Source organism: Bubalus kerabau, chromosome 5 (assembly GCF_029407905.1).
Source record: "Bubalus kerabau isolate K-KA32 ecotype Philippines breed swamp buffalo chromosome 5, PCC_UOA_SB_1v2, whole genome shotgun sequence".
NCBI classification, from domain to species: domain Eukaryota; kingdom Metazoa; phylum Chordata; class Mammalia; order Artiodactyla; family Bovidae; genus Bubalus; species Bubalus kerabau.
In genome coordinates this window covers 44,139,906-44,159,010 of record NC_073628.1, presented here as the reverse complement: position 1 = coordinate 44,159,010, position 19,105 = coordinate 44,139,906, and the positions used below count along the sequence as shown (strand labels likewise).

At 37.2% G+C, this 19,105-nt stretch overlaps 1 protein-coding gene across 2 annotated transcripts in view; it reads right to left on the bottom strand.

Moving 5' to 3' along the window:
- Nucleotides 1–729: 729 nt before the first annotated feature.
- Nucleotides 730–19,105, bottom strand: part of TMEM135 (transmembrane protein 135) — a 262,307-nt gene continuing 243,931 nt past the window's right edge. For both annotated transcript variants that reach the window (XM_055581570.1, XM_055581569.1), the window contains 7 exons: nt 16,640–16,709; nt 13,312–13,479; nt 9,527–9,590; nt 8,518–8,594; nt 4,284–4,382; nt 3,430–3,497; nt 730–1,683 (listed from right to left, as the gene is read on the bottom strand). In XM_055581570.1, the coding sequence (XP_055437545.1) occupies nt 1,551–1,683; nt 3,430–3,497; nt 4,284–4,382; nt 8,518–8,594; nt 9,527–9,590; nt 13,312–13,479; nt 16,640–16,709 (679 nt within the window). In that variant the 3' untranslated portion in view covers nt 730–1,550. The remainder of the gene's footprint in view (nt 1,684–3,429; nt 3,498–4,283; nt 4,383–8,517; nt 8,595–9,526; nt 9,591–13,311; nt 13,480–16,639; nt 16,710–19,105) is intronic.

The following is a 19,105-nucleotide window of genomic DNA, read 5'->3' as shown; positions in this document are numbered from 1 at the left end:
TAATTAAAATGGCTCTTTCTGATACTATGGTACCAGAGCCTGTCTTTTTTGGTGGGTTTCAATCTGCCATAACAACCAGACTAGGATTACACACAAACACACAGAAGCATACAAGCCTTGACGAAATTGAATACGGAGGATTAAGCATTTAAAGTTTGGGTTATAATTCTTGTTGCAACGCAAGTTCTACTGCGTAGAATTTAGAACATAATTCTATAGAACATAATTAATTTACAACAGCCTAAGACTTTTCAGCAATAAAATTACGCTTAAAAAAATATACCATTATCCCTATATGTTACATTAATTGTAGATTTCACAACCACTTCAGCCTTGTATTAACTTAGAAAAGAGTAACTTGTCCCTGAAAAACTCTAAAGAGTGATGGTATTTCAATCAAAACAGTCCTGAACTAACTCACAATCAGCAGTGACTACATTTTGTCACTTCCTTGCTCTAACAGGAGTAAAAATGATGATAATGAGTTTTTAAAAACAGGCTAGGGAATCTGCATCCAATTAGTGATGACATGTATTTCTTCACAACCACTGGATTTTTAGAATGTTTTTAGTTGTCAAACAAGTGAAACAGCTGAGGGAACAAACCGCCAAACCTGCCCAAACTACTTTTGTTCCATAGAATTTGATCCCTTCTAAATCGACAATGGCATACAAACTTAGCTATGATGAATCCAGTCCTTATAAATGAAAACAAACATAATGAATCGATAGGAGGTTTAAAAAAAGCTTCATTTGCTTTTAAATATTCAAGTGTAACGTTGCCATAAGAGACTAAAACAGACATTTCAACTGTATCAGATTTGTCAGTTTCCACCTGATTCTAACCTGCCATTAATACATAAGGTTCACTGGGCTGCCAAAGAGCCCAGCTAAGCGGATCGTGGGGACATATGAAGGTATCAATGGAAGGAAACCACATATGCCACAGCCTTTATCCAAACAGTATGAGATCCGTCTTTGCATCCCTGAAGCAAGAATGGCCACTTTCTCCAATTAAATTGCTCTATACAAAATAAAGCAGCATTGTCTGTGAAGAGTTACTCCATACCCATAACATTTCAGTACTAATTCGAAAGTTAAAAAAAAAAATACAGATCAAATCCATGTACCCGTGATCCTTTTGTATCTTAAAATGCAGCCATATTCTTAGTTTCCACCAAGAATTATATTGGAATGAACTAAAACATCTTTTAAAGTCATTTTAAGTATACTCTTATTTCTTACTACATTTCTACATAGATTATTTAATATTGCTTGTAGACATAATTTAATCGATAATATATCATAATTTCAACCACTACAGTGACCCAGAATGAGATTCTGGCTATAGAGGGAGCTTAATTATTAAGCAACATTTTCCTAAAAAGCTTCTGAATTTCTGATTGGTAAGAAAATCAAACAAAAAAGAGCATCCCTCATTGAAATAACACTGAAGTTCAAGCTCGGGTCCTCTTCTTTGTGTTCAGCATAATTAACTCTCCAGGACAAAATAATGAAACATTAAGTCACATTAATAAGTTACAGTAATCTTCAAGAAAACTCAATGGGCAACTCTGGCGTTACAGTTGTGTATCTTGGGTCCAACCTAGGGGTGAAGTCCGGGAAGTTTTTAGATGCACCGGTACCAAAAACATCAAGGACTTTGCGGTTCATGACAGCAAACCTGTAAAACAAGGACACAGGGAATAAGCACCTAACGACGTCGTAAAAGAAGATGATTCGCTTCGTTTATCTTTCATGGGATGGGAAGACAGAAGAGCTGACACGGCAAGAGACTCAGTGGCAGATTCAAAAGTCATTTTGCTACTCTTCAAGATGCACTGTCTCGTTTTCTTTGAAAAGATGCTAGTCCCCAAACCTGAAGCCCCAGAGATTATCATCATCATTTCAAACCCTTCCAGAGCTCTTTCCTCTAGATTGTGTCAAACAGAAAAATAGGTTCATTGTGATTTTCTTGATTAATGGATGAATACAATTATAAGAAGCTACATATATAATGAATGAGCTGACATTTACGGACAAGCGAAGGTATTAAAGGTAATTCCTCCCGTAACTGAAATTTTAATGTCTCACAATCAACAGAAAATACATTCAAATGTGTAAATATTTAATGAAGAGGAAACAGCTTATAGGTTTTCAAATTTTTAATACACACAACAGAGTAAAAACATGCCCTCACTTTCTCCATCACCTTTTTTTTTAAAAGACACATATTCAGCTAATGTGCAGGATGGACCTTCTGCATCTCTCTGCCTGATTATAAGCTCTTCTTCTCTGGGGAAGATACCAGGGTGAAATTAGCTTTGAGTCATTGGCCAGTGTCATTGTTCCAAGAACCCATAAATGTGACTTTTAGCTCCTTTCCAACGCTAAGTTCCCTTCCAAAATAATCAATGGGTTAAACTCACTGATGTGCAAAGAAACATAAATGACAAAGAAATAAATGATCAAATGATAACAATATAGATTATAATGTAGATTTTAATGATTAAATAATAATAATACTACACAGTGTCATGGCTAAGAGGAAGGATTCTGAAGCCAGACTGCCTGGCTCAACCCAAGCTCCATCCTTTACTAGCTTTGTGATTCTGCAAGTGCTTAAACTCTGTGTGCATCTCGGTCTCCCCACAGGTAACGCCAAGATATTAACAGTACCTAGTACCTGTCTCACAGAGCTATTTAAAAGATTAAACACATACGTATGTATATGTGTGTTGTGTGTGTTAATGTGTGTATCTTAAAACCACTTCTGGGACACAGCCAGAGCTATACAACTGTTTGCTACTATTACTATTAATGACAGCAAAGTCAGTGGCAGCTGCTATTTACTGAGTGCCTACTAAGTGCTAAGGGCTGCCACAAACATTGATTTTCCCACAACCATACAAAGTATGCATTATTGCTTCACTGTAGAGAGAAAGAAACTTGAGGCTCACGAGGGTAAACAACTTGCCCAACCAGTGACACAGCGAAGGGCTCTGGAGCTGGGCCATACCCAGGTTTGTTCAACTCCCAAACTCACAGTCTGTGTATCAGGCTACGTTGCCTCTCACTAGATTATAATCAGGAAATGCAAACACCAGCACCAATAAAGAACATGACAGTAAAGGCAAAGAAAAATACGCTTACAAAAATCAGGTAAAAAAATATGATTATTTTTCATTATTTTTCCAAAATGGAAATCAGTCTATTGTTTAGACAGGATTTCTAAAGAATCTGTTTAGTATTTTTAAACAAAAAGAAACATCCCATATTATTCTTATTAAATTTTAGATCAAATTTGTTTTACACCTAGATAGCTACCTTACCAAAGAATACTCCCTCAAGTAGACAAAAAGATTCAAAATCCTTTTTGTGGTAGTTGCTTTTTTTTATGATCAGTTAAAATATATCATAGATATCTTACCTGCCCTTGGTGAGTCTTAAAAGGAACTTCCAGTAAGATGGTCGCAAGGTCTGAACTTCCATGACAGCCTAAAATTATTCGAGACTTTTTTCAGTAAACAGCAAACATTATCCGTCTTAGGCAATAGAATACTTTTATCTCTATTTTTATCGCTCATTGTGTTAAAAAAAAAAAATACCCTGACAGTGAAAAAAAAGTGTAAGTTGACTTTCTAGAATCTTTGTAAATATGCCTTCAGATAAGAATATTGTACATGAAATAATGATTGAGTCAATAGTCATTATTATTAGGAAGCATTTACTAGATATCCATTAGATATCTGGCACTTCACTAATTATAATGAGTTTACCAACCTGGCAGGATTATCGTGAGAAAGTGCAAATAAAAGCTATCCCCAAACCTCTGCAGAAGTCCTAAGATCATTAACATCAATAATGGTGATTACAGAACTTGAAGAGACTGAACAATGCTTTTATTAAACTAGACTCTATCCCTGTCCTCACTGCTTGAGTAATGTTGAGGAAATGCAATTATTCTTATTTATGTCGATGGGATCTGTTTCTCCAGAAGTAAAATTAAATGAGGGCATTCTAGCCACGATACTAGAGTGATAATTTTCCTAAAAAACTGTACTCCATTGAAACCTAAAATGGTTGTGTTCGTAAAACATGACCTGGCCCACTAAGTTAACATGTTTAATGATTGGATACTTGTTAGCTATCTTGCTAATAAGACAAAAAAGCATACAATGTAGAAAATGGAAATGCTTCCGGGCCTTTCTTTTCCCCTCATTGGTTTAATACACATTAGAAACAGAAATAATTCTATTTCTCATTTCAAAAAGCTATACTTACCGCCTGGAAGCAAATCGCTGTAGAGATGGAATAGATGATAGTGTCTGCATGGGGAAAATAGGGCACCTTTCCTGCTTCAATGCCTTTGAAATACATTGTCTGCAAAACAAGCATCATGGGAGATTTATAAGGAAAACAACTTTAAATAGCATTAACAACAAAGTGGAGCAATGCGTTCCTTATCTACAACTACTTTTTCTAACTTTCAAAATCCTAACACTCCTTCCAGAGCTCAAATTACAGGTATATCTTCCCTGACAGAGTTAAGTGTCAGCCGTTTCCTTTCCTTCAGCCTCTCACCCCAGGCCCCAAAGGCCAGTAATAACACGTTTCTGTGAAATTCAACAGCACCTGATTTCTACCTCTTTCATGTCATTTATTCTTCAATGCTTTCTGTACAGTGTCCAAGTCTTCCCTTCTCTGTCAGATCTATTCATTTAGTTCAGTTCAGTCGCTCAGTTGTGTCTGACTCTTTGTGACCCCACGGACTACAGCACGCCAGGCCTCCCTGTAGATCACCAACCCCTAGAGTTTACCCAAACTCATGTCCATTGAGTCGGTGATGTCATCCAACCATCTCATCCTCTGTCATCCCCTTCTCCTCCTGCCTTCAATCTTTCCCAGCATCAGGTCTTCTCCAATGTCAGTTCTTCACAGCAGGTGGCCAAAGTATTGGAGTTTCAGCTTCAACATCTGCTCTTCCAATGAATATTCAGGACTGATTTCCTTTAGGATGGACTGGCTGGATCTCCTTGCAGTCCAAGGGACTCTCAAGAGTCTTCTCCAACACCACAGTTCAAAAGCATCAATTCTTCGGCGCTCAGCCTTCTTCACAGTCCAACTCTCACATCCATACATGACTACTGGAAAAACTGTAGCCTTGACTAGATCTTTGTTGGCATAATAATGTCTCTGCTTTTTAATAAGCTGTCTAGGTTGGTCATAACTTCCCTTCCAAGGAGCAAGTGTCTTTTAATTTCATGGCTGCAGTCACCATCTGCAGTGATTTTGGAGCCTAAAAAAATAGTCTGTCACTGTTTCCCCATCTATTTGCCATGAAGTGATGGGACCAATGCCATGATCTTAGTTTTCTGAATGTTCAGTTTTAAGCCAACTTTTTCATTCTCCTCTTTCACTTTCATTAAGAAGTTCTTTAGTGCTTCTCCGCTTTCTGCCATAAGGGTGGTGTCATCTGCATATCTGAGGTTATTGATATTTCTCCCGGCAATCCTGATTCCAGCTTGTGCTTCTTCCAGCCCAGCGTTTCTCATGATGTACTCTGCATATAAGTTAAATAAGCAGGGTGACAATATACAGCCTTGACGTACTCCTTTCCCAATTTGGAACCAGTCTGCTGTTCCATGTTCAGTTCTAACTGTTGCTTCCTGACCTGCATACAGGTTTCTCAAGAGGCAGGTCAGGTGGTCTGGTATTCCCATCTCTTTCAGAATTTTCCACAGTTTGTGGTGATCCACACAGTCAAAGGCTTTGGCATAGTCGATAAAGCAGAAGTAGATGTTTTTCTGGAACTCTCTTGCTTTTTTCATAATCCAACGGATGTTAGGAACTTGATCTCTGGTTCCTCTGCGTTTTCTAAAACCAGCTTGAACATCTGGAAATTCACATACTTCAAGTTCAAGTACTATTGAAGTCTGGGTTGGAGAATTTTGAGCATTACTTTACTAGCGTGTGAGATGAGTGCAACTGTGTGGTAGTTTGAACATTCTTTGGCATCGCCTTTCTTTGAGATTGGAATGAAAACTGACCTTTTTCAGTCCTGTGGCCACTGCTGAGTTTTCCAAATTTGCTGGCAAATTGAGTACAGCACTTTCACAGCATCATCTTTTAGGATTTGAAATAGCTCAACCGGAATTCCACCATCTCCACTAGCTTTGTTCGTGGTGATGCTTCCTAAGGCCCACTTGACTTCGCATTACAGAATGTCTGGCTCTAGGTGAGTGACCATACCATAGTGATTATTTGGGTCATGAAGATCTTTTCTGTATAGTTCTTCTGTGTATTCTTGTCACCTCTTCTTAATATCTTCTGTTTCTGTTAGGTCCATATCATTTCTGTCCTTTATTGTGCCCATCTTTGTCTAGAAAGATCTCCAGTCTTTCCCATTCTATTTTTTCCTCTATTTCTTTGCACTGATCACTAAGAAAGGCTTTCTTATCTCTCCTTGCTATTCTTTGGAACTCTGCATTCAAAAGGGCATATCTTTCCTTTTCTCCTTTGCTTTTTGCTTCCTTTCTTTTCACAGCTGTTTGTAAGGCCTCCTCAGACAGCCATTTTGCTTTTTTGCATTTCTTTTTCTTGGGGATGGTCTTGATCCCTGTCTCCTGTATAATGTCCCAAACCTCCACCCAAAGTTCATCAGGTGCTCTGTCTATCAGATCTAATCCCTTGAATCTGTCACTTCCACCATATAATTGTAAGGGATTTGATTTAGGTCATACCTGAATGATCTTAAGTCTGAATTTGGCAATAAGGAGTTCACGATCTGAGCCACAGTCAGCTCCCGGTCTTATTTTTGCTGACTGTATAGAGCTTCTCCATCTTTGACTGCAAAGAATATAATCAGTCTGATTTCGGTATTGACCATCTGGTGATGTCCATGTGTAGAGTCTTCTCTTGTGTTGTTGGAAGAGGGTGTTTGCTATGACCAGTGCGTTCTCTTGGCAAAACTCTATTACCTTTGCCCTGCTTCATTCTGTACTCCAAGGCGAAATTTGCCTGTTACTCCAGGGGTTTCCTGACTTCTTACTTTTCCTTCATTTATTCATTCATTAAACATGTACTGGTGTAAACCTGGTTAGTGCATAACAAATACTAACGCACTCTAATCAAGATATCTATACAGATTAGGTTGCAGACCATCACATGTGTATGTATGTATATTTATGTCTATCATGTATATATGTATGTGTATATATTAATATATAATATATAATATATGTTGGCTCCCGAGAGGAAAGAGCAACTACTCTGTCTAGGACAAAGGACCAAAGAGAATTTCAGAAATGACTACACTGAGTAGTGCTTCTCAAACATAAGAACCACTTCTTAAAAAACAAATTTCTAGTTGTCATGGCCTGATGCTTTTATAATAAAAATGAATTATTGGAAAAAAAATTTAAACACAAAGTTGAATTAAATTTTTACTATTACATTCAAAAAACAAATTACTCTATTGAGGTGCTAATAAAGTTTCCAAATGCTTCCTCTCAGTTTCTCTCCTTTCTCTGTCATGAACTGGTATGTGCGGTTCATGGACCAGTGTTAGCCTGCTGACCACACTTATAATAGTGTGATCTTGTAAGAGGTCTAGGATCAACAACTAAGTAAGAGAGGAAAAGCAGGGGTAACAGATAGGGTGAAAATGCATGATATTTATGAGGGATTTCTAGCAAATCTATATGGCCAGAAAATGGGATAATTCATGGAGATGGGTTTTCTGGATTGTGGGAATGCTAAAGTGAAACTAATAAGAAAAGGGGAAAGATGACCAAGACAGAATGGTGTTTCAATAGGTTGGAGGGGGGTTTAAGAAGATATGAGTGGTCCATGAAATAAAGAACATAAAATAATTTTTTCAAAGAAAAAAGTTACCTACGCAGGTGATTTTTACTTAATATTCATTATACAGTAATACAGCATTTTAACATAAAACTAACTCCAATTAAAACAAAGGGACTGCAAAAGATATGTGTGAGGTAATATTGAAAAAGTAAGTTCTAACTGGATAACGATAATATTGAAGAATTAGCAGACTTCTAAAATGTATGATATGCATTTTGTTTATACCCTGATGGCATTGTTGATTTGTTTGTTTTTAAGGAGTCTTTATCCTTTAGTTTTATTTTTCAAGGACTCTTTCTCCTGAGTTGTTTATGAATGGAGTGACTTGATGTCTGGGATTTGTTTTAAAATAATTTGGTACCTGGGGATTTGGAGCAGTATAGATGAAAGGAGACTGGCCCAATGCTGTGAAGTGTTGAAGCTATATGATGGGTACATGAGGAGTATCACGTTATTCTTCCTACGCTTGTGTATATTTGAAAATGACACAGAGAAAAAAAGAACAAATAGGAAAACTGGCTTGGTAAAGATTCATAAAGATTCACTTTCATAAGATTAGAATTTGCTTTTGAAACTGGGATATATATTGTTGCTGAAGTAGCTAAAAGGCTCTATATCGTTTGGCTGTATATGCATAAAAATGTTTGCTTACCTCTACCAATTTGGAAGCTAAATACATGGAAATTGTTGTGCTTTTATAAAACATCATTGATACTCCTGCCAAAAATCCTGAAACAATAATAAATAAGGCAAAACCGATCAGAACTCAAAAGTACTTCTTTGTTATTACGTCACTCAGAAACGTTAATTCACTTAAATAGGAAATAATGGTTTTAGCACTGACTTTTGCTATAACAAAATCGAGGACAGTAGTACAAGTAATGATATGAAAATGGGGTGAATTCTTATTTATCATATTTTTTTAAACTTAAAAATTGACCTTCAGAATTAGGAACCACAGTTCTGATACCATAAGAAACAGCAGTGGTCTTACCAAATAGAACAATTTTTAAAGGCTGCTAGTATCATTCTCATTTTAAGTGGAAATATCCTTTCATTTTTGTCCCGAGAGCTCAAACCACACTTAGTGCTGCCACCACACTTCTCTCCATTGCTTTCATTCTATAAGTGGAAAAGCAAGGCAGCGGGAGGTCTGGAATACTAATAGCAGGGACATTACTAAAAAATATCTGAAAAATCATCTAGTCAGCTTAAGTAATAAAATATACTGAGCTTACCGAAAATGTTTAGTTTTTATGGTTATAACATTACTTGAGTTCCTTAAAAAATTATTTAAAAACATGTCAGCTGCCAGTGGTAAAATCAAAATGCTTGTAAGAAATCATTAGTCACTTATTAATATTTTATGTTCTTTTGTGACACATTCCCTAGAATTTCTGGCCTGTCGCAGGACAGAAACCCAAGTCATTATGTTGCCAACTCAAAACATCAGATGGCAAGAGAGCCTTGGTATGTTCAACTTCACAAGTACAAAATATTAATACTAGTGCCTTGATGGGGATTCTATTAGAAAAAGGAAGATACAAGGAAATCAGATGAATTTGAAAACCATTTCTGCTTCACTCCTATCATAGACTGATGTGATAATATATGTATATCATATATATTTTATAATATATATATATATTATACTTTTTTACCAGCTATAATGGCATGCAGTTCATCATCCAGATTTCTGACCCAGCGCAGGAAGCAGCTAGTACCCTGTATCAAGAAGAAAATACAATTCCTTCAGTTGTTTCAGTTCTAAGAGAAAAACTGCACGTAACATCTGTAATGGGTGAGTCATCAGCTAGCCTTGGAGGCAAATTGGTGATCGTATTTAAATTAAATAAGGTACAAGATACCACAAAAAAAATTAGATTAAAAAAAGAAATGAAGAGCTCTGGAAATGGTAAAATGAAGGTCAATTCATTAATTTATTAATAGAAGACATGTTTTTCTTATCTTGTGCTGTGCTAAGTCGTTTCAGTCGTGTCTGACTCTTTGAGACCCCATGGACTGTAGCCCTCCAGGCTCCTCTGTCCAGGGATTCTCCAGGCAAGAATACTGGAGTGGGTTGCTGTGCCCTCTTCCAGGGGATCTTCCCTACCCAAGGATCAAACTTGCATCTCTTATGTCTCCTAGGTTGGCAGGTGGGTTCTTTGCCACTAGTGCCACATGGGAAGTCCTTTTTTACCTAGAATTGCTATAAAAATGAATCAACGCTCTAAAGCAGTGGTCAGAAAACTACGACCCACTAGCCAAATCTAGCCTGCCATCTATTTCTATATGGCTCATAAGCTAAGAATGTTTTTGCATATCTCAAGGGATAAAAGTAAATAAAAAATATTTTGTGACGCATGAAAATTATATGAAATTCTAATACAGTGTGATTAAGTTTTATTGGAATACAGCCATGCTCATTCATTTATATATTGTCTATGACTGCTTTTGGAGAAGGCAATGGCACCCCACTCCAGTACTCTTGCCTGGAAAATCCCATGGACAGAGGAGCCTGGAGGGCTGCAGTCCATGGGGTTGCTGAGGGTCGGACACGACTGAGCGACTTTACTTTCACTTTTCACTTTCATGCATTGGAGAAGGAAGTGGCAATCCACTCCAGTGTTCTTGCCTGGAGAATCCCAGGGACGGGGGAGCTTGGTAGGCTGCCGTCTATGGGGTCGCACAGAGTTGGACACGACTGAAGCAACTTAGCAGCAGCAGCAGCCTGACTGCTTTTACACTGTAAGAGCAGAGTTAAACAGCTATGAGTGAGACCAAATGCTTCACAAAGCTTAAAATCTCTACTATCTGGCCTTTTACAGAAAAAGTTTTCTGACTCCTGGTCCAAAACAAAAATAGCAACAATGCACTGTAGGATTTATAATATATAAAATAATAAATGAATTGCACAAAGGATGGGAAAAGGGAATTAAAAGGTGTGGTAAGATTCTTAAACTATACTAAAGTGGTATCAATATTATTTGAAAATATTGACCAATAAATTAAAAATGCTTATTATAAATGTTAACAAAATCATTGCATTTAAAAAGAGGCATAAACAATAAGTCAATAGTGAAGATAAAATATAAAAAAATACAAAAAACTAAAATAAATTTAAAATATATAATGCCCAAAAAAATCCAGGAGGCAAAAAATAGAAACAAAAAAGAAACAATAAAAAATAACTAATAAGGAAGTAGATATAAACTCAATCATATCAATAAATGCATTAAATGTAATAGTCTAAAGATTCCAATTAAAAGACAGAGGTTATCAAGTTGGATATAAAAGTAAGAATCAACTACATGTGGTCTAAAAGAAACAAAACTGAAGTCATGGAAAGATTAAAGGAAAAGGAAAATATACCATCAAAAATAATCAAAAGAAAGCTGAAGTAGCTGTATTTGTAACAGACAGTAGACTTCAGAGCAAGGAATATTACTGGAGATAGAGGGACATTACAAAAGGGAAAAAGGGCCAGTCCACCAAGAAGACACAGAAGGAATAAGGTTTGTTTCCCTCTCCTTCCTTTAACTACATTTTTATGAAGATGCAAAAAAGTGATAAATTTTTCAAACATCTCATGACTTAGAAATATGCTGTATCAATATTTTTATAATAGATTTTCTGAGCCAGTTGCATTTAATTTTGTTTAATACCATTAGTTTATATTACCTAAGCAAATAAATAGCAGCTAAATGAAAACAAACCAACCTATGCTCTCAGACATGCTAGATGACGGAGAATAACCAACCCAGGCTAACAATGTCAGAGATAATTCACATATAAACATTTAAGAGTTTATCTTAAGAATAAAGACAAACATGATGACACAAGAAATGAAAAAGAATCTGAATAAAAACATATAATCACCAATATTCTGTTCTATTAGTTATTGTATATTAAAGATATAAGTAGTGTTTCCTAGACAAATCATAACGTTTCCTAGCCAAATCAAAATGTTTTCAATGTTAGTTATGTTTCATAATGAGTGATTAATTAACTGTAGTTTGGGGCTTCCCTGGTGGCTCAGAGGTAAAAAATCCACCTGCAACGTGGGAGCCCTGAGCTTGATCCAGGAAGATCCCCTGGAGGAGGGCGTGGCTACCCACTCCAGTATTCTTGCCTGGAGAAAATGTTTTCAATGCTAGTAAGCAAGTGATTAATTAACGATTGTTTACAGTTTGTCACTTTTCCCTTTTCATGTCAAAATACTTTCTCCACATTTACCTTTTCTTGGAGAAGGAAATGGCAACCCACTCCAGTATTCTTAGGGTTGCACAGAGTTGGACACGACTGAAGTGACTTAGCATGTATGCATGCATTGGAGAAGGAAATGGCAGCCCACTCCAGTGTTCTTGCCTGGAGAATCCCAGGGACGGGGGAGCCTGCTGGGCTGCCGTCTACGGGGTCGCACAGAGTCGGACACGACTGAAGCGACTTAGCAGCAGCATATCTACCTTTTACAGGTAATTAACATAAAATGATACATAACCGTCTTATACAAAATAATTCCAGAATTCAATTTTTCACAGCAGTTTCTTTTAAACAACTGTGTCTATACTTGTGTGTGTGCACGCATATGCAGACAGCTCAAACTTAGTTAACACACTTTACCATTTAAATTTAGAATACAAATTTTAGATGTTTAATAAAATATGTCAGTAATATAATTTACATATCAGTGATTCCCGATAAACAAAAGGCCATTACTTCAAATTGCAGAGTACTTACTGTGTCACAGATGATCCATGTATATGTGTTTAGGTGTGTGCTTATTATATATGTGTGGGTACATTTACAGGAACATGTAGAAAGAGGTGGAAGAACATTAACTTTGTTTATTTGAGAGAGTGTAGTAGAACGAGTGGGAGGAAGATGGAAAATGACTCATTATTTATATAAGTTATGCTGGAAAATTCTTACTGGTTCTATCAAGGGTTGATATCAGCTAGAAGGGTCTGAAAATGTTTAGATTAATACTCAGGCAGTAAATGTTATTAAGAAAAACACGTAGGCCAGGTGTATTAATATCACTTTTGACGTTAGAAATATTAGGAAGTTCATAATTTCTCAGTGATTACATTATTGAAAAAAAAGGAGTTTTTGAAAAGTCTTTAATATTATGAATAAATATAATATATCCAAACTTTAAAGCTTTAAAAGACAAAATGTCCCCAACTTCTATTCCCAATGTATTATGTATATCTGGTGATATTTATGAATACTACAGAAAGAAGTGTTAAGAAAAGTGACAGATGAGTTAAGGCTGTTATCTCATTTTAACAATCAGTTCAGTTCAGTCGCTCAGTCGTGTCCGACTCTGCGACCCCAGGGACTGCAGCACCCCAGGCCTCCCTGTCCGTCACCGACTCCCGGAGCTTACTTGAATTCGTGTCCATTGCATTAGTGATGCGACGCTATTTGTTAAAAGCCTTACCTTGTATATGCTAACAAAAGAGCCCAGAAAAGCTCCGAGCTGGAAGTTTTCTTTATTGTAGAAGAGAGAAAGTAGCCGGGATGGCTGTGTAAACAGATGCCTAAATGCAGAGGGAATTCGGAGGCAGCACTGGATCAAGTATCCCACGCTAAACATTCTGATGAAACCCTGGAGAAAATTGGGAGCAAAGTCTGATTTATAACCAAATTCTGAAGTCTGATAGGTATAAACTTCACTGTCACAGAATCAAAATGGAACTAAAAATTTTAAGCTTATATTGTAGCCATTTTCAAAACTAAGTCCTAAAACCTCAAACAGTTTTAAAAGAATTACCTTAAAAACAATCACGAGAGCTTGCAGTGGATATACTTTCTACGATTTACCAAGACTTAAAAAGTTTCCCAAGCACTGGCCAAGACTGTCTACGTACCAGACTTCTACTTCTTGACATTCTGTTAACAATAACTGGGATTTAAAATCCCTAAACCACCATTGAGTTTTAGAAACAAAAGCACTGAAATTCCAAAAAAAAAAAAAAATCCAAAAAAGCACAAAAAACAGTTAACAAAACAAAATGCTTTGGGAAATTTTAACATAAATTTAAATGATCAAGTTTAAAGAATTTTCCAGGAAAATAATGAAATCTAGCCAGGTTTTAATTTCTGTGCTCAATGTGTCAGACTAAAGCATTTCCAGGGAATGGTACCTTTAAGGTAAACCAAACAAAATTTGAAAAAGCAAATTTGCTATAAATCCACATTTCCTGTCACCATTTCCCCATATTACCTGCAACTATTTATAGTGTAAAAGGGAAGGGAGAGGATGACTAATGTTGGTCAATTTCATTTCAGTACTTAGGAAACTGAAGTTTAAGGTCACTTAATACTGAGAGACGGAAAATTTCAGTCATCTTGAAACAAAATGTTATTTTTAAAAGTATTTTAAACATGATTCGACCAATACACTATAGTATGGATCTCCTATAACACTTCTCTTTCACCCCCACTGGAATGGAAAAACGTTGACATTCTTAGCAGTGTTTGCTGCTAAGTTCCAAAGATCAGGTTTGTATTTTTTGGATAGCAGCCTTCTTTTAGAAAAATTTTGAATTACTATGAATAAACAGTCATCAATTTATCTGAAGCTACCTAATACCTGGTTAAAACATGAAAATTAAATTGTCCAATCAATTAGTATGAATTATCACGCATTTGTTTAACTGAAACTGCTCAGTCCGTGGTTAATTCATGAACTGATCACACTTATATCTTGTCATTGTAATATTAACCTGAGGGTTCAAAGATCACACTTGTGTTCAATCGTTTCATGCTATTTTCAAGAGATCAATCATCCCTCCATCTATTCACCCTTTCATGTATTCAGGAAAGGTTCAGTGAATGCCTGTCGTGTGCCAAGCATTACATTAGATGCTGGGGATACAGCAGTGAAGGGGACACAAAACTCCTGCCTTCATGGAGCTCCATGCCCATTAGAAGAAGAGAAAATACGTAAACAAATGTAATTACAGAACACAAAAAGTGTTGTGAAGGAAATAATCAGGCCACTGGGTGAGATATTAAAAGGACAACCTACCTTAGATTACTGGTAAGGGAAGACTACTAAGGACTTGATGTTTAAACAGACACAAAAGAGAAGGAACTAGCAGGAGAAAGACATTTCAGATAGCTTGGACAAAAACGCACAGAGCCAAAAGAAGGACTGACGGGTACCAACCAAGAGTTAATGTGAATGGGGTACAAAGAGCTTGGGGGAATGTAATTCATGTGAGTATTTACTCAGGGGTCTGATTTAACAGGAGGGACAACTGAGCCCATGGGATACTGAGGTGCACTGTCAGAATATTTAACTATACTTGTGGGATAAATTCCTCACCCACAAATCTCCAAACAATCGTACATTCACAGACATAATATTAATTACAATGTACACACATATTAGAAAGCTTATAGTACTGGGTACACATTTGAAAGAATGACTACTTTTTTTCATAGATCAGTAATTCTCACTAACTTTCTCATATAATTAAAAAAAAAAAATCATCTCTCCTCTCCCCAAAATTTCACCTACCTCTAGTTTAGTCAGAATACTTTTCTTAGTCTCCCTCCTGAAATCTGCCCCCTAGAGTAGAAGAGGGAATAATAACCCTTGCACGGAGTTGGCAGACTCCAAGGCTGCCGGCAACATTCCTTTCCTTTCTTTTTTCGTTTTTTTTTTTTTTTTTTGCCACTTTAAAAATGGGGCAGGAAATCAGATTTGGAAGGAGTGGAGCAGAAATTACTGCCTGATGGAAAAAATACTCTACCGCCTTTACCCCCGCTTCCATCTTTGAGGGTTTTAAAGGTAAGCGCTGGCTTGGCTGAGCCACCACCAACACCAAGCCACAGGCACCCACATTCACAGGCACCAACGCGATACAGCCCCTCCCAAGGGGGACCGTCAGGAGGCTGTCTTTTGAGGTGCTGTACAGCTCTGCTCCTCTCCTCATCCATAAGGCGGGGATTAGATGTTGTGACAAAGAACATAAATTTTCTACAGCGTCAGGATTGTGAGAGCACCGTCCAGAACTAAAGAACTTGCAGCAGATGGTACCACCTGTGCCAGACTAACCGCAGTGACAACACTTCCTTCCCAGGGTCGGTGAGGATGGGGGCCGGGGCCGGGGGTGGGGAGCTCTGCTCTGGTACACTCATATATTAGGGAGCAGGGAATTTATGCCAGTGGGCATAACTAACTTCTTAATGTAGAACAACTGTGGACATGCTCCAGTTACCTTCATGCCTTAAAAAATGTAACAGCTTCACAAGTCCAAAAGCAAATGCCACTGTCCCAGACTGGGTAGCCTATGTGCATGGCTGCTGAGCCCCTAGCACACAGCACGGTCTGGGGGCCTTGGTCTCAGATATATTCTAATGAGGATACACTGCAAAGTATTTACTAATTTTAATGACTTGATTTCTCGGTCATTTTTGTTGTTGCTGCTTCACCTTCTTTTGGATTGGCCAAAAAGTTCGTTCGAGTTTTCCTACAAGATGGTACAGAAAATCCGAACAAGCTCTTTGGCCAACCGAATATTTTTGTTTTATGTTAAATAAGCAAGCCAATTTCAAAATTATTTAACAAAAGATCTGGTAAGTGAATCCTAAAAGCTAAATTGTCACCTATTTTTCAGAAGTATCTTACTCGACAAGTCAAATGCAAAGAATTATAGCAATTATTGTCAATTTTTCCATTTACTTTGAAATTATGTTTTAATAAAAAAGTTCTTTCCATACACATTCCCTGTGGTTATTAGATTTTATATACTTACTTTAATGCAATAAGAGATGCAATTATCCTCATAGTGTTTGCAACATCTATGCCTTGGTCCATGCTTACATCTGAAAACAAACCAAAGGAATAAAAAAAGTTAAATTGTGTGTGTGTACATGTGTGTATGTCTGTGTGTGGATCTGCTTAAAACTCTCTAACCAAAAAAGGAAAAAACATTATCAACTCATTTCTAAATGTGTACATCTTTTGATTTCCTGGGGCATACAGAAGCAAAGATAACAGATATTTTTTTCCTTTGCTGCTCACCATTTGACACACTGTAAAATACGCGACTGCAGTCAAAATGCTTAAATGTGGAACAGAAAGCCATGTTGGTAAATATTTGTGACTAGATATGAAAAATACGTATATGTTATCTCTATACTCTGCCAAATCTTTTGGAAGTTTTCGATTGCTCATTGTAGTGTATAACGGTCATAAATCATCCATGAAGTCAGGACTTGAGCAAAAATCATAATGAGAATGCGCTCAGGTTACAGGAATTTATACTTAATTATATTTGAGAGAAAACATCTGTGAAAGAAACATGATACAGTATTAGAACTTAAAATTCCGTTTTTAAAATAAATATAGAAATAGATCATGTGAGAATTCAAAGTAAGTTATTTGCGATTTAATTGTAAACCAATTAGTCCTCTGGTGTTTAATAAACATTTCTGCTGGGAAGACTACTGTTCAAGACACTTATTTTAGTTACTTGGTATGTCGATTTCAGGATATTTATTCACTTGAGGCATAAAGAATAAGTAGAATACCTAATGTGGCCTTAACTTTCCCTCTCTCTCTCTTTAAATGAGTTCATGTCCCAAAATAAGCAGTCTTTATAACTCTTTCAGACCACAGTTAACTAATTATCTTCATGGTTGGAACACATTAACTCTTTCTTGTTTATAACGACAACTTGTAGAGTGATATTCTGGCTCTCTAATTCCATTTGCAAACCGACTATCAAGACCTTCTCCGAAATCCAATGCTGCACTGCAGCTGGAGCGCACAGGCAGCCTCTCCGAGTCAAGAGCAACAGCAGAAGTCCATTCCTTTTGTCATTAGAATGATATGACGTATCTGGTCTCGCCAAGCTGCTGAGTGATTAAAGCGAGGCGCCTGAAAAGGGGTGAATCAGAGAAGGGCTGCCTTACGTAAACCATCACTCTCCAAACTTCTAAGTTTGTGGACACGTCTAAGTGTCCTCTTCAAAGGCATCTCTCAGCATGGCCACCAGCACTCCAGAGAGACTGTTCAACTCTCTTTGTTAGTGAACTAACATTCCGATAGCACCCACACTCTCATCCATTCTTTCCTAGCCTTCCATTAAAACGGCTTCCCACGTGCTGCACCACCCATCTCCTATATGATCTGCTCTGCCTCTATCTCGCACCTGCATTCACACCAACAGACTCACTGAGGCTGCCCTGACAAGTTCTGCCATGACTGGATCAGCTCTGATAGCCAAGGCTTTGTCCACCCACATCACACATTCTCTGCATTCCCCTGTGACTCTTGTTGATGTGCTTCCCTTTAACAGGGTTCCCTATCACAATTAAGTTCACTACCACAATTATTCCTGCTGTCTACTATCCCTTTCTTTGCTATTACCTTCTTCTGCTATGTATGCTAAAATGGAGACAAAGTCTTTACGTTCAATAAAAATTCTAAGTACCCACTCTGTGCTCCTGCATGTGAAGAAAGTCTTATGTTATTCCATTTAATGCACGCAATACTCCTTAATAGAGGTTATTAGCCCCCAGCTAACTGGTGAGGACTCTGGAGTACAGAGTGATTAAATCACTTGTTTAAAGTCCCAAGGCCAAGAGGGGCAAAATGAGTCAAACACCGGTCTTCAGATTTCTTAAAGGGCATCCGCGTCCTGTAACTGATCCCCTAACTTTCTATATTGCCTCCTCATTCTACACTGTCTAAAATATCACTACAAGATTACTTTTATTGGGTGAAATTCCAATTTTAAACCATTAAATGTATTTTCTAAAATACCTTAAATATTTGAAATGTAACTGAACATATATTTGTATGAAATATACATTTCTTTGTATAATGTATAAATATTTATTTTATTTCCAAAGCTCTAAAAAGTTCCACTCTTGCAACATATCTTTTACCTAAGGTTTGTTCCTCATTATTCCTACATCTGCCTGCATCTTTCAGAACTTTTCCTTTTCCTTTCCACACTTGGCACATTCGATTTAGTTCAGTCACTCAGTTGTGTCAGACTCTTTGTGACCCCAAGGGCTGCACCATACCAGGCTTCGCTGTCCATTACCAACTCCTAGAGTTTACTCAAACTTATGTCCATTGAGTCAGTGATGCCATCCAACCACCTCATCCTCTGTTGTCCCTTTCTCCTCATGCCCTCAATCTTTCCCAGCATCAGGGTCTTTGGCAGATGAGTTAGTTCTTCACATCAGCTGGCCAAAGTATTGGAATT